The sequence below is a fragment of the Chelonoidis abingdonii genome, chromosome 10, assembly GCF_003597395.2.
Source record: "Chelonoidis abingdonii isolate Lonesome George chromosome 10, CheloAbing_2.0, whole genome shotgun sequence".
NCBI classification, from domain to species: domain Eukaryota; kingdom Metazoa; phylum Chordata; order Testudines; family Testudinidae; genus Chelonoidis; species Chelonoidis abingdonii.
The window spans coordinates 22166062-22182525 of record NC_133778.1 but is presented as its reverse complement, the minus strand read 5'-3'; the positions used below and the strand labels follow the sequence as shown (position 1 = coordinate 22182525).

Sequence of the window (16464 nt, the reverse complement as noted above, 5' to 3'; positions counted from 1 at the left end):
CTATCTTTGAATGGCCATTGCCCACTACCCCGCAAAAACTGACTCCAAACTAATCTGTAAGGCCTCTCTTCTTTTGATGACTTCCTCAAGACTTACTTCTGCTTTGACCCCCAAAAGAATGAAGGCTAGATTGAGAGGTGATGTGGAGAAATGATCGTTATTGTTAAAACACAAAAAACAAACAACAAACTTTCAACATGATTTGGAGTCATCAAGCTGTGCACATAGGTAGCCTCTATGATTCTTTCTACTGTTCCTCCCTCCACCAACAACCTACACTCCCTCCTAGCATTTTAGCCTCATTTGCAACATCATATCTTAAATCAGATTTAAGATCGCTGGGGTGGGAGGGAGTGTTATTTTTCCTGTTTGTTTTTTTTAAAATAAAACAGCACCTAGTACAATGGTCCCTGATACTCACTGGTCCTGCTGGGCTTTGGACACAACTGCAGCACTCCCTCCCCCAGTGTTGGCTCATGCCATAGGACAGTAAAGCACTGGTTTGAATTTACCTGTGCTAATGGTGCGCATGAGGAGTGCAGGGTGGGAAAGTACTCTACAATTCTTTCCCGTTCTCATTTCCCATTAATCCTGATCTGCTACATGTTGCTGTCTCAGTTTTGAGCCTCTCTTGATGGCCAGATGACTCTTGGTTTTGTGATGTGTATAAATACCTGCTACTCATTTTCATTTATGTTTTGAAGCAAGGACCTTAGCCCCCTTCTTTTTCTGTTTGTGTGTGAGTCTATTTACCAGTAGAACAACTGAGACAAGGCTAATATAAAGTTGCAAAGAACCAAAATCTAGAGCATGAGTCAAGAATGGAGCCTACAAACATGCAGATATCACTGAGGAGGGTTCTGAAATGAAGTTCTGCTTTCAAGGAAATGTTCACCCTGCTCAGTTTTAGAACACATCAAGTTTCAGCGAACATACATGTAGCAGATATTTCCAAAGCAGAGCTTCTCCAAATGTTTTACTTTTTAGACCACTTCACATGGGACACACCCACTCATGGACCACCTCTCCTCCCAATACTCCCTATTTTCTGTGGTATTATCTGTCTCTTTCTAATGATGGATGCTACAAGCATTTTTGGATAGCGGAGCATAGTTTGAGAATCCCTTTCAGAAGCTGTGAGAACTTTGTGGGTTGAGTGCATCTACTCAAGTTCCTGGTTCACTTTCCAGCTACACATACACACACATACACAAATTTGTTTTAAATTTCTGGAGAAACATACTTTGGATTATAACTCAGAGCCATAATACTAAATCACAACCATTTGGATTAGATAGGCCCCCAAATATCACCAGCTCTTCTTCCTGTTGAGTCTTATCCTCACTTATTGCCAGCGTAAGTAGTTTGTTTTGAACTCTTCTTTGGTAACCTAACAAACACACACGTACACACACTCAACCTGCAAGCCCCACAGAAGCTGGAACCAGTTGCTCTTTTCTACCTCAGACAGCTGTTGCAACACAAAGAACCATTGCAAGGAAGGTTAGTGCTCTGACCTGCACAGGCTCAGGAGTGAGCTGGACAACGTGCTGCATGCGCTCGCTGTGGTGATGCCTGGACTCTTCCTCGTAGATCACATCCCTCTCGTGCTGGGGAAGGTTCAGGAAGCGGCGGATGGTGCAGAGGTTTTCCCAGAGGGTGCGGTTTTCCGGGCTTGGGTTCTCTTTCCAGCGGAGCAGCTCGCACAGCCATCCCTGCACCAAAAGGGTTAGAGTAGTTAACTTGCCAAGCACTGATGAAGCAGATGTGAAACGAACTTCAGCTATATTGCAGGCTTTGCTGATGCACTGTCTCAAGTTCTGCTGCCTTGATCTGACATGGAAGCCCCTCTGATTTCCACAGATTTAACTGGATTTAACTGTGGCAAACCAGTGCTGCAATAAATCAGTGGTTCTCAACCTTTTCCAGACCACAGCACCCCTCCCACTCAGCAATACACAGCAAGGGGAGTGGTATCGTGGTCTGGAAAAGGTTGAGAACCACTGATTTATTGCAACACTTAGCAATACAGCAAGGGGAAGGTGGTTGTGGCCCCTGACATCTGCTAGTGACCAACTCAGAAGTTTTGTCCCCACACAATAAATGAAAACTTTTGATAAAAATACCAACAGGTAAAAAGCCTTTGATTTAGCTCTTCTTATGTAACATCCACTCCTCCAGTTCAGATCCCAAAATAAAACTTGACTAGGTGTAAATAATCAAATGTCTGTTTTACAAAGGAAGATTAAGCCTTATGGAAAAATCCTATCAAATTTAATAAGAATGAGACAAATAGGGCTTTGTAGGAATTACTCTAAAAATCTATGGACAATGATATCTGTGGAAGAGATTTCTAAACCTACCCACAGAGTGTAATACTGGATAATGATATCCCTGCTATATACTTCTATAGGTTAGCTTGAAATTCTATAGAAAAGTTAGCGCACTGTTAAATACTATAGGACTTCTCCACAAGGGCCAAGAAGCAAAGGTTCCCAGAGAGTGAGAAGTGTGCACTCCAAGAAAGGAGCTGGCTGTAAAACAAAGAATACTACAGGGCAAAACAACAAGGCCTATTAATGGCATTCACACATCTGGCCCCATGCGTGCATTGAGCATGGCTGTCTGTCACCTTCGGCCCTGCACAGGTTAACTACAACTGCACCTGCAAGGGTCTGAAAGTTGGCTCAGTTTACACCTGCAGGCAGATGTCTCCTACTTAGCACTGAGGATATGATTTCTTTCTTGTGCCTACACAAGAGAAGATGCAATGCAAATGATGGAGTACATGAAAATAAAGCCGAGGACGCTGTCAACGCGGCTTACTGACTCTTGTCAAAATATTTTACCTAGTAGCTTTATAACCTAATCATTTCCAAGCTACAACTCGGAATTTAGACACCATTTTGACAGGCACCTTAAAATACCTAAAAGATAGACAGCTAAATCGATGTTAAATGCAGAGAACAGGAAGTACCCCAGGTTGCACATTTCTAAGCTGTAACCAAAGAAAACTTAATAGGCAGCTTCATTAAAGGCCCATACAGTCCTTCCTAAAAAAAGGAAAGATTTTTATATAAAAACTTGTAACCCAGTGATGACTTGTATTGTGCATTATAAAACCCCTATATAATATCATAAGTGTTGTTTGTCTAACTCTCCACTGTGTCTTCTGCCTTCACCCCCCTTCCCAAAAAAGGAAGATTTGATTATCTCCGCTGCATCAGCCAAGACAGCAACACCAGCTGTTCTCATTGTGCAGCCTCTTCCTCACGGCCTACATGTTAATAACCTGATCATTCCATTTTCTCCTTCAACTGCCGGCTGCAGCACAGCGAAGAGACAAAAACCCAGGCCCATCTGCAGCAGCTGTAGGCACTGAACTGTGAAGCCACTGGGGATTTATAAACTAATCTGTAACACAACACTGCCTTGTTTTTACAAGTGAGAGGCCACAATTGTGCAGACCTGATCTTTTCTTTCTAAACTGGGGAAGAGGCGGGAATGAAAACAAGATCTCTAATCATTTGCTTTAAAAAAATTATATATAAATATATATTACTTGGTATTCAGCTAAGCTCAAGTCAGGTGATGACTGAATTTCTAATACAGTTCCCCTCCATCCAAAATAACACCCAAAACTTTATGTCTTAAAGAAAAAAAATCTTCCAGACCCAAAGTATTTTCTCAGGGGTTTCTTTGTACAAAGGAAACAACTTTTGAAATGGAAAATAAACCATCTGTGGAAAAACTAAGCTCCTATTTCTCCATCCTTTTTACCGATCTGAATAAGTCTCCAACTGGACTCTTTCAAATGTTTCAAGCAGGTATGTTTAACATCTCCTGAGGGATGCTGTAGCATGAAGACCAGTCATTAAACAGAAAATAAAAACAAAAACCTACATCTGTTAAAAGAGAGTTCTGAGAGATACAGACCTTAAGGACGAGAACACCTGCTGTTCTGATGGAGGCAGGAGTTGCATTGTGGGAAGCCCCAATTTGAAATGAGACGGGTGACAGCTGAGTGGTACCATCACCACGGATGAAACTTGGAATGTCTAGCACAACATTCACTGCTGCATTTTGATTTATAGCCACTGTTATAATCTGCGCTCATTACAATCACTTAGAACAATGCTACAGGCCTCATTATGGACTGCATGCTCTCTGCCATTAGTCTTTAAGAAGTATAGGGCTCAATTTGCCCAGCAACATGCGAGGTCCTGACCTTGGAGCTATTAGGGAGAGGATTAGACTGCAGTGTGACCATGTGTGCAGACATGAGCAAACCAAATTAATTTCTGGCAAAGGGAGGCACCAGGCAAAGACCCTGTCCTTAGGACACCTGAGAACTTCTCAATTCCCCAACGGAGATACGCTAATGGCGTGTTTAAGGGAGCCCAGTTCTGAAGGTAAAGCACATTCATGGTATTTAGAGGAATATTAATCCAGTTTCCCACAAAGTATTTGCTTGGCTGATCAGATTAAGGGATCTAGCCTTCAACAGCACCCCCCCACCACAGCAGGCCCCAAGAAATCTGTGATACTTCACAGCCTCAGACATATTGCGCCATGTGTACCCAGCTGCTACAATAATTAGCTTATGAATGTATCAGCTGGTTCTGTGATTTTTATAAATAATAACTAACCTACAGAGCAGAAAGATGTTCATGAGCCTAATATTAGCAAGAAATTGCAAGGTGCTCCTAACTCTGAATTGTCATTGTGCTAAATGCCCTGTTTACGCTCATGTTTTATACTACTGGATTTCCCTCTGATGCCATTTATAAATATTTATTTTGCTTCAGCAATGGCAATTTATTTGTGTCAGCTTTTTTCATGACAGCCATTATTTCTTCCCCCCTCCCCTTTACCCTCTATTGCATTTGTACACTTATCTACATCAAAACTATTCTTTCACCCGCTCTTCTTCTATCCCTCTATCTATTTATTCAAGCATTCATTCACTCGCCTATCTATTTGGGGTTATCTATCCATCAACAGGATCTGTTATTAGGTAGTTGCATGGCTAATGTCAGAAAACACTAAGCCATTACCATACACACATACACACACGCTCACCCCTTTACCATTGCAAGTAAACCTTCTCTGGGTAAAGATGAGGAGTCTGCACTGGGGTTTTGGATTTTTTTCATCTGAACAATCTTAGCCTGCCATCCAAGGAAGTTTTGCAGTACCAGGCAAAAAGAAAAAAAAAAAGTGTAAATGTCAAATAAAACAGTGACAGATGACAGTATTCTCTATTGAATAGCACCGTTTCTTCGTGCATGTTCAATGAGAACTCATGAATTATTAATAAACAAATCTCCTTTTTCTGTTAAAAATCTCAAATTGGGTGTTTGGTGGGTTTCGTCGTCGTTGTCGTTTTTTTTGTGGGGGGTGGGGGGTTGTGGTGGTTGTGTAGTTCTGTGTATGTTACGTGGAGCTTTCCAGGAGAATTATTTTCATTTAAGAACTGCTGATGCAGGCATTCACAGAGATACAGCAGTTCATGCTGATTTTCATCTGTGGTTTGGTTTATTGGGGGTGGGTGACAAAAAATTAGAAAAAACAAAAGGGAGATTCTACCCCATCCTCATTTACCTCACTCACCCAGAATGTCTGAGCTACTTTTCAGTGTGCTTACAAGTGAAGCCAGCTTAAACAAACCTGCTGAGAGACTGAACAACTACATACTCTTCCCAGAGATTTCTTATCCTCAAGCTCCTGATGCTGCTGCCCATGCACATGTTGAGTGGTACTCTACTATGCAAGCAGACCCACTGATTTCAGTGGTGTTATCAAGAGAGATGCTACTAGTCAAGGTGAATAAGGATGGCAGAATCTGGCCTTTCATGTCTGCTTCTGAAGTTCTCAAATAGGGCAATGACTGCCATTACAAATAAGAGGAGGAAAAACACAATTAAAGGATGCATTTGGCTCTAAATTCAGGCACACCCAGTACTTGTGGTTACCAAGGAATTCTGTTAATCACTTCCTTACGTTCACCCCAAAACCTGAACTTGCATTTAGAGCTCTGCCCAATTTATCTTATTGAAGGGAACTAGCCTCTATTTTTGCTGTTGTTCCAATCAGAAAGGATGCAGATTTTCTAGGCATTTTATTAGATAAAACAAATAATATCATACTAATGTCCTATTTTTACTCTCTCTCTCCCCTAATCAAATACATTTCCCATAGCAAAACAAAAAAAAACTGCAGGCAGCCAGCCTTTCCCACTGTGTTTTTGTGCTGTTAAAGGAACAGTCCACTTGCTACACTAAAGCATTTAGGCTTGGTGCACTCAGAATCCCCGTGAGGGATGGGTTAGTTGGTTCAACAAATGTAAGCCCTATTCACTGTCACTTATCATTGATCCCTTTTTAGCGGCTTGACCCTTTTACTTTTGTAATACTTAACATAGCATGGGGGAGGGAGGAGGAGTTTCAGCAAAATGGAAGCCAGAGGTATAAGAGGCAGATAAGACCAAGTTTAAAAAGCTTTAAGAGGGTGCACACAAAGACCTCCATGTTCTATGCAGGCGGAGCCCCACTTGTAGTTAATATAAGAGCTAAGAAAGCTTCGGTGAAAAGTCCAGACTTAGACATATTGGTCTTGAAGCCAGTTGCTACACTCATAGAAGTACGTCTGCTGATGTCCACAACAGAAACAGGCAGCCGGCTGCCCACCGTAACTTACTAAGACAAAGCATAGATGCATGCACAGGATACTGACATGCTTTCAGCACTGATAAGGCCTTTTTGCAGGCATGTAATTAAACCGATTCTGTGCTTGTGTTCCGTTAAAAAAAATAAATAAATTTTAGAATTTTCTACACTGACATTTTCAAGGGATTCCTGTGAATGCATGAGTAGGCAAATGAAGAGTTTTTAGTGAGAGTGATTCAAGATTCCTCTCAAAATAAATGTAAAAGGCCATTTCCTCACCCACATCATCAGTGCAGAAAATGTCAACATATGTGACAAAAAAAAAAAAAAAAAAAAAAAGCAACTTTTGATGTATGTCTTGAAAGATTTTTTTTTTTTTTTAAGTTACGCTATTAGCCACAGAAAGATCACTTTCTACAGAGAAACGCATGAAGTCCCTGGAGCAAACTTTCAGAGGCGCAGAAAGCATTCTTCTCTTCTTGGCTAGGACTCTTCCGCAGTGCGAAATGAGCCAGATAATATTCAGCTCTTGTTCCTTAGTCGCCAAACTCTCTTTCCATGAATCCAATAAGTGTCTATTAAAATAAATAAACCCCCTAATGATTCAAGATAACCTAATCAAGAAAGCTGAAATGGATAAAAGACTAACTAGAATGGAGAGCTCTGTCATGGGCTTCAATGAATTCTTGATGAGGAGGTCAACTGAACCTTAAAAACTTTACACAGCGCATTTTGTTACAGTTCAAGGTTAATCATTTTATACCTTGAATTTACTAACGAAAACTGATCAGTATTTTTCCCTCTTCCAACATTTCAGACTAAACACTAAACTTTTGGCTTTATGTAGTAACTTCAAATCCGGGCATATTCCTAGATTAACAGAAATGAAGTTTTGTGCAGTTCCTGGTACTATATTCCTGAATAAAAGGGACATTGAAAGATTCTGTGTATTTAGGTTCCCAGAGTTCAAAAGAGCACAACACCGAGGATATCTCCTGTAGGAGCAAGGCTAGTCAGTGGTTAAGACAATGGACTGGAACTCACATGATTTGGGTTCCCACCTTTACCAGAGATTTTTTGAGTGACTTTGGGCAAATCAGTTAATCTGTGCACCTCAGTTGTAAAATCGGGATAATATTTCCCTACCGCACAGAGTTGTTGTGAGGATATGTTCACTATATCTGCGAGGTACTCAGTTACTATGTGTAATGGGGACCATATAAGTTTCTAAAAAGATTGTAGAGAAGACATTGGTGTCTAAGGGCTTGTCTATACTAGGGCTAAATCGGCACTGCTGTGATTGACACAGCAGCGTAGATTTAGCAAGTCTAATGAAGACCTGCTAAGTCGATAGAAGAGCACTCTCCTATCGAAGTCTGTACGCCACTTCCCTGAGAGCATCTCCCCTCGACATAGTGCGCTATAGACACTGCTGTAAATCAATCTAAGTTACAGTAACTGAGGTCAAGTATCGGAGGGGTAGCTGAGTTAGTCTGGATCTGTAAAAACGGCAAAGAGTTCTGTGGCACCTTATAAAAACTAATAAACGTATTGAAGCATGAGCTTTCGTTGGTGCATTTGACGAAGTGGGTATTCACCCATGAAAGCTTATGCTCCAATACGTTTGTAGTCTACAAGGTGCCACAGAACTCTTTGCCGCAGTAACTGAGGTAGTGTAACTTAGGTCCACTTACAGCTTTAGTGTAAACCAGCCCTAAAGGTACACAGAGAATTCAAGATCACTGGCTCAGGGGCTTATCTTTTTATGTTTGCCATGTGACCTTATGGTACTGTAAAAAGAATAATACCAAACTCTGAATCAAATGGGTGTGCATCAGACACAGATTCATAAGCACTATAAAGGTTCTCTGGAACTACAGTGATGGGGACTACATATATACTATATATATTACTACATTTTGTGTGTATGTGTGTGTGTGTGTGCGCGTATGTATATGTGTACACACACACACACACACACACACACACACAATGTAGTAATTTCCTTGCATTTCATCTCAACGTCACTAGCATAGTTTTTTGTACTTAATTTGCCTGGGTTTATTATTTATGTTTTTAAAACAGTGTAAGAATATAAACATATTGGGCCTGATTCTGCTCTTTGCTACACTGATGTAAGTCAGAGATGCTCAGCTGCATCACTCCTGATTTACACAGGTGTGAGTGAAAGCAGGAACTGGTCTCCTACATCAGAAAATCAGGCCATAAATGCCTGTATTTAAATTGCAAAAAGATCAAACTTTAGAAAAAAATATACACGTAATGAATATAAATGGTTGTTAAGTAGAAAGTCTGAGATTAATGGTCTCACAACTGAGATCATTACAGGGGTTAAATCCCTTAAAGAAGACTATCACCACATTATCTTTGCACCTTTCCCTTTTTGAAGCCCCAGGCCTTTCATTTACCCTGATTTCCAACTCCTAAGAACCCTCACTCCTCTAGCTGCTAAACCTAATCTGCAAAGGCATTTAAGAACAGAGATGGATGGGTATTAAATTATAGGCCAATTCATTCCACCAGTGGATAATCCCAATTACAGTAGCCACTTTCATTGGGTACCAACTCTTCCTCCAGGAAGAGGGCAAAAGAAATGGGTCCCATTGGCTCTTGGCTGTGTGAGAGACAGCTCAACTTTAAGGATTTTTTTTAAAATGTCAGAACATCCTTGTCTGATACTTGCTGTCAGTTAACATTGTGAAGATCTCATGGTCATAGGTATTGCTGCTGAAAGAACAAGAGCAACTGCCTTACTAGCGAACTGGACTGATCCCAGTGGTCAGAGTTGGAGAAGAGGGAAAACAACAGGGGAAGCTTATGCAACACTACAAAGCAAGCCTGACCTGGGGAGAACAGCAAAGGACTGAACCTTGGAGAAGAGTGCAACCAGAATCTCCTTTAATATTCTCTCTTTTTCTTTCTTCTCTCTTTCAAACATTATTCCCCCTGCAAATACAGGGATTTTCCAGAGCACTGTGAGTGGCATTACTCCCATGGAAAGCAATGGTAACACTCAAGTCATTCAACGAGAGCAGAGTTAGGCTACACAGAGTGAAATCTATTGCTGGTTCTTAAATGAACAAAATGTAAGGTTATGTGCTGAGAGTCCCACAGTGCATGAGGGGAGAGGGGAGGGAACATCCAACTCAAGTGAATCAATAATTTGCTTTCCTTTTTCCCCTAGTCCCTCGAATTCAGGCCAACTTGTGTTCCATGTCACCCCCACAGCAGGCGCTGACATCATATTAGCTAGGGGATCTTACTGGAGCACACAGCTAGTCTATGGGTGTGGTCAGTAAAGGGTCTTCAGGAAAAGAGGAGGTGCAGCACACTTCTATTTCAGGGACAATCATTTATTCATCCCCACCACTCAGTGCCCCGCATAAGCCAGTTCCACACTCCAGCAGTGTGTGATGGTAGCTAGGACCTCTCAGCATGGTGAATGCTTGAGCACTACAGGGAGTCAGCAATGCTGCCCTGGCAGGGGTGTGAAACAAAACAAACATCAGCTCAGAATCCCTTCTGAACTGACTGCTGTGGAGGACGTTCAACACAACCTTACATTTAGTTCATTCCAGACAAGAGCATTCCTGAGTCCCCTTTTCAACCTTCTGCTTCACGCTTTCTAACTTTGGGCCTTTTTTTTTTTTTTCTTTTTCAAGTGGGTCAGGAATGGGCTTATTTTTATTTCAGGAGAACGGCTGGTGTTCGGTTCTGCCAGGGGAGGGCTCATTTGCTGTTCACTTTAAGCATTTGAACTGGCACAGACTGACGCTGGTGAGCCACCCGAATTATTTTTGGGTGGTTCGGTGCCTCTATTTCAAGATTCCTCTCGGTAAAATGACAGGAAGTTTGCAGGCAATTTTGAGCCAAACCTCAGAGAGACTGGCTTTCAGTCTGTGCTAAAAACTCCTTATTAAAAACTGGCCTGTCCAGACTGTGTGTATAACTTTGATATTTGCATGAATCAAAGAATAAGGGGCATGTTTGCAAAATCAATTGTGCAGTTTTTATATTTACTGCACGTTTACCACATATGTCATTTATTACACAGTGGAAAACCGTTAAATGCACAGTAGTTGTGCCAAGTGGCATTATGCTTTTAACAGCTTTATTCGTTTAACAGCTCCAGTTCTCATTATATTTTGCCATGTGGTATATGAGATTTTTATGCATTTAACAGTTTAAAAGGGTTACATGGTATTTTCCTTTTATGTATTTCATCTTGTGCCTGTATGTGTGTCGGGTTTTGGGGGGGATTGTGAGCTGTAACCCAAGCACCTCCACATAAGAGGGAAATAACAATTAAGAAGGGAAAGAGAAAATGAAGGAAGGGGAAAGGAATCAGCCTATGCCAGGATATAAATACATGTAAGAGTAAGGCTCTTAGAACCGTTTCAATGGCTTTTAATGCCTTGTTTAGATGCCTTTCAACATTTTCATCAGATTTATTTTACTTCAGTTTCAATAGTATTGTTTTCTTGCCTGAAGGAAAGGAATATATACATATAACTAGGAGAAAGAGTGTTCATGAGTAACCCCGCCCACCCACACCTACACACACACACACACACAGGTTGATACCATCTCATAACAAAACTGCCCCTTTCACACAGACTTAAACATATCCTTCTTAATGGTCACCAACATACTCACTGCCCGCCCTTTGCCAAACTCTGTCCCCCGCTGTCTCCATAAAACTGTTCTAGCTGATTTTTTTTATTATTTTTTTTTTGTAAATAGGTGGATAAAATTTCCATTTCATTGATTCCTGCAAGACTTTTAGCCCCACTTTGAGTTCCCCAGTATGTATTTCTTGCATCCAAGGTGAGAGCCAGTCCATGTGAACTAAGCGTTAGCCTTCTCCCCCAACCCCTCCTTGTACAACGGCAAGGATGGACAGTGAATTATTTAAAAGGCAATACTGTACACAGTATATACCGCATATAAAACAAAAAAGATCTGCCTTAGCTGTGGTTTCCCATTGGTTTCCCAGAGTTAAGCAATTAAGAAAAATAAAGAATTTATCTCCCAAATGAGGCACAATTTTGGAGGGTCCTTGTTCCACCACCAGAAATTTTAGGTTACATACCACAGTGGGGAGGGAGGTGTGGGCATCTGAGTGAGAGGGCCCCAATATGTACAAAACCAAAACCAACTACATGGGATCATGAGCTGGTTTCTTTTCCATCCTATTTTAAAAGGAAAAGGAAACCAGCCGGGAGGCAAGAGACGAAACATGACAGGTTCCCCAGAGATTACTATTATTGCAGGAACAGATGTATTTTTACTGGTGGGAGGGAGGAGGAGAAGGGTCTAATCCCAACCCCAGAATTTGCTCTTTTAAAAAAACCACTCACCTGACTTTTATTGGCAGCCACTTTGGCAAACAGGGCCTGAGACACCTTGGCCCTTTTCATCTCCTGTTGGATCTCGTCATAAATGGCAGCTGTGATGTTGACGTTGGCGCCGTCCACCTTAATGGGGAGGTCTGTTGTCGGTGTTGAGGTTTTGGCCTACCAAGAGACCATGAAAATAATAATTAAAAAAGTGCTGCTTTCAGCCCAGCCATCTGTGCAGAAATTATCAAAGGATTTCAGTCAGCTGATGCCAAACTGCATTAGCTACAGAGGGACACTTCCTGTCCATTATTCTAATCAGGTTAATTGCGATTGGAAATAATTGCAATGCATTCCTATAGGACGTGCAGGGCCCTGTCAACCCTCTCTCTCTCTCTCAGCATGTTTACTGAACAGCTCCAAGATGGGATAGGTAGCTGGGGCTCTAAGCTGCAGGCAGACAACTAAGTTCATTCTGCTGGCCTGCAAATGCAGCATATATATGGGGCAATGCCTTTTTCTTTTTTGTTGTTCTAAAAATGGCATACCTTGGAGGAAGAGCCAATTCTCCCAGAAAAAATGAGTAAATGGGTAGAGGTCTCTAAATAATAAATTATTACTCAATTTAATGCACTCCCTCAAGTCTCCCTCATTCTTTATTAAAGCTATACGTATGTCATTTGAGCACGTATGGTTTCTCATCATTATCATCATTATGCTAGCCAGACAGTCACCTAATTTCACCTAGGAAATCAGTGGAAATGAAAAAAAAAATCATTTAATAAAGCCAGGCTTTGGCATGCCTTTGATGTGCCGCCCTCATTCTCCTTAACTCATATTGCGATTTTGTGCATTCTGCTGCACTCCTTTTAATTGAATGATTTCCCATCAGCTTCTGTGACAAGTGAAGGACAACAACAGAGGATGCCAGCCCTTCCCCAGGTTGGGCTAACCCTAAAAGGTTTGTACCAATGCAATCCACCAGGCTGCTGCAAGATTTTTATTTTGACCTCCTCAGCAGCACTAAGACTTTACTGACGACTAACAGACCGAGAGCAATGACACGCCCTTCCACTGGTGCTTTTACAGTAGGACGCTCAGTAATCTGTGTTAGCAGCATCAGCATCTCAGAATGCCAGATTTCATTCATTTTCCAGAGGCTAAATAGCAGAGCTATTAGAGCTGATCTAAACTAGGCTTTAACTCTGAAGCAGCTTACCCTGAAATCCCTGCCTCAGAGAGGAAGAGCCCTTAACGAAAGGATGAACGTCACAAGTATAAATTGTCTGTTTGCAACTGAGGTGCAAAGGGCTTGAGAAATAAATGAGCCCAAGTGGCAAAGCACACAGCACATTCCAGATCCAAACCTTCCCAAAAGCTCTGAGTGTGTGTTCCGTTCACAGATTTTGGTTTGGCCCCTTGTAAACCTTTGCAGCTGGTCCCTGCCTTTATACCTGCAATTCCCCAGAGTCTGGGGTAGTTATGACAGGGGTTTGATTCAGGCTCATTTCTAGTGTCAATTCTTAGCTGGACACATATGCCCAAATGTCTGTATGTTAACAGAAAGGTTACCTAGGTCAATCAGAATGTTCTGAGTCGCTTCCTTCTCTTCCTCCTAGCTCTTCCCACCCCAAATCCTTTCCTCACCATGGAAATCTTAATTGATAGCCCCATTCAAAGCCTACTGAAGTCAAAGATCTAAAGACACTCACTAGTTCCAAAGGACTTCTTTGGATGACAACTTAAATCCTGAGGATGTTTGGTGTCTAACTTTCAACCCCCAGGTTTGAAAACTGTCTTGATGCTAACGTGAAGTTGGCCGTTATTGGAATCTCTCAACGCAAATAATAATCAAAAGATAATAAGTGGGCAGCAACAATGTAAGAGCTCTTAAGTCCTGTCAGTTACTGCTGCATCCCTTACTCTTTTGTAAAACAGCCTAGAGAGAGCTGGCCAAATGTACACAACAACCTCTTAAACTCTCCGAATTTGTTTTCAAAGCACTCAGATCCCTTTGCTGAGTTAATATGGTACTCTGCTCCTGAACAATACTGGAACATACCAAGGAAACAGCCCAGGTGGGGATTTCATCATCAGCACAGAATTACAGACGGGTGGTTATCTCCCCATCCCCGTTATATCAACCCCCTACTACCCTTATTCCATATTAATAGTAGCTGACGATACCCTCTCGTTTAACCCTCCACACTGAAAAATAATTCCCAGAACTACTGCCTCAGGAGACTGGTATCTATGGAAACGATGTTTCAAAATGCCATTAAATCAACTTCTCTAGCACTGTAGCATAATTCCTAGAAGGACACTACAATTCCTCCCATCTAGCTACCTTTGCTATGTCCAAGACCCCTCTTCTTGCTATTTAAAACATCTCGTCTGGGAAGCTGCACTTGCAGGAATCACTGTACAGGAGATCAAGAGGATACTGGCCTCACCCAGGCTAATACGATGTATATGGGAAGCAAAGTAAAATGTGATGCCTACGGGCTGGTCAGCAGCCTTGTTTTCAGGGGTGCCCAGGTCTTCCCAGCAATGCCTACAGCATGGTTTGCCATTGGCGAGTGCTGAAGTGGGATTTCTCTGGTGGCCAGACATTGTGCGGTGAGGAGCTGCTCCCAGTGTGCTCAGCAAAAGACAAGCACTGAGGGCACAAAGTTCTATGTATCACTGTTGCTCATCAATAAAACAAATATGTAAAAAAAACAAAAAAACTGCTGCCTCATTCAAGTCAAAAGTAAGTGAGCCTGGGGTGCCTCTGACTCACTGTGCAAGCTCAACAACTCCTCTCTCCCCCACAGAAGTCGGTCCAACAAGAGATATTACCTCCCCCGCCTTGTCTCTTTAAACTTTTATAATCAGATTTTCTAACAATGCTGAGCTCTTACATGGGAAGGTGTTACCCATTAATCCTCATTTTACAGATGGTGGAAAGGAGGAAAAGAGGTGAAGTGGCATCGCCAGCAGGTTAGGGGAAGAGACATGATCAGAACTCTGGTTTTCCAACTCCCACAATCCTCTGAACTGCACTGAACCTTACCCCTAGAGCCAGAGTGCCTCATATGAACTCTAGTCGTGGAATTAATTCTACTTGAACATTTGTGTGAATGAGCAAATCCTTTAATATAATAATTAATGCAGAAACGTGTGGTTATGATGTTTTAAAGTATCAGATAGAACAGTTGTCTTGACAAATCCTTACTTTCATGAAATGGAAACTGGGAAGATAATAGTTAGTTAGGCCATTGACCTGGGTTTGCAACACAAAATTCATTTTTAAATTTGTATGAGTAGAGTATGCTAGAAAATTACCTGCAATTAACAATTCCTTTACATAATGTGTAAGTATAAAGTGTATTAAAATGACAGGATATATTTGAATGACCTCAATTGTTTCTACAGAAACAAAATCCTGTCTTTATAACTAATGAGTCTGTGCCACGCTACTGCCAATGACAAGATTGAGAGCTACAGATCTCAGATATGAAAAGGACCCAGTAATAAGACTATAAGCACAGATAACGTGTACACAAGAATACAACTCAGATTCTTTACAGACTTCAAAATACTATAGTTACTAAAGCAGGATGATGACACATGCCCATTCACTAGTAAAGTTTTGAATCAAGTTAAATGTTAGAACTGAGCTGGCTTGGCTCTGCGGTGAGGAATTTCAAATTAAAGCTATGCAAATGTTGTGATGACAAAGGTAATTTGCTGTAATCACAATCTCCTTCTAAGCACACACCCCTTTTCAGACGCCTGAATGTTTGTGAGGTTATTTTCAGTCAGGGAGCAGGGGAAAATACACTGCAGTCTGTGTGCCCACGTTCTCTTTTTCAAGTGGCAGATGAGCATCTGATATGGGGAGTTAGGAAAGTGGGTGACAAAACAGCAGCGATAAAAGCGTACAGAAATCTGAAGCTACGTCAATCAGACAATAGTTGGTGGCAAATAGCAAGCAGTGATCTTCTGTTTCAACACTCCACCCACCTGATATCTCCATCCTTGTGATTACAAATGTATGCCTCTAAAATAAGGACTCTGATGAGGCAGACTATTGAGCAAACTTATTTCAGTGAGATTCTCATTCACTGGGAGCCATGTATTCTATCAGCCACACACTCCTATTCACTGAAAATCACACATGAACCCAGGTCCAACTCTTCTCTCTGCTCTGCCCACCGAAATAGACACTAACAATGTAAGACGTAAGTTAGAAACATGGCTCTTTCTATAATCCATCATGTAGTAGCTATATAGTGGACATGCACCATTAATCTATATGCACAGCATATGTATCCTCTCTCGTGTACTAAAATACCTCTTTGTATTTATGCCATGGGTCATAGCTAAAGTTATGACAGTGCCTTGCTCACAGCCAATAAATACCTCTTAACAGCAACCCCAAAACCCTACAT

The 16464-nt window shown here is 41.5% G+C and overlaps 1 protein-coding gene across 1 annotated transcript in view; it reads right to left on the bottom strand.

The window, feature by feature from the left end:
• The window catches only part of SATB2 (SATB homeobox 2), a 166653-nt gene that overhangs the window by 31289 nt on the left and 118900 nt on the right, over positions 1-16464 (bottom strand). The window contains exons 9-10 of the mRNA XM_032793604.2: positions 12050-12205; positions 1518-1715 (exon numbers count right to left, since the gene is read on the bottom strand). Of these exons, the coding sequence (XP_032649495.1) occupies positions 1518-1715; positions 12050-12205 (354 nt within the window). The remainder of the gene's footprint in view (positions 1-1517; positions 1716-12049; positions 12206-16464) is intronic.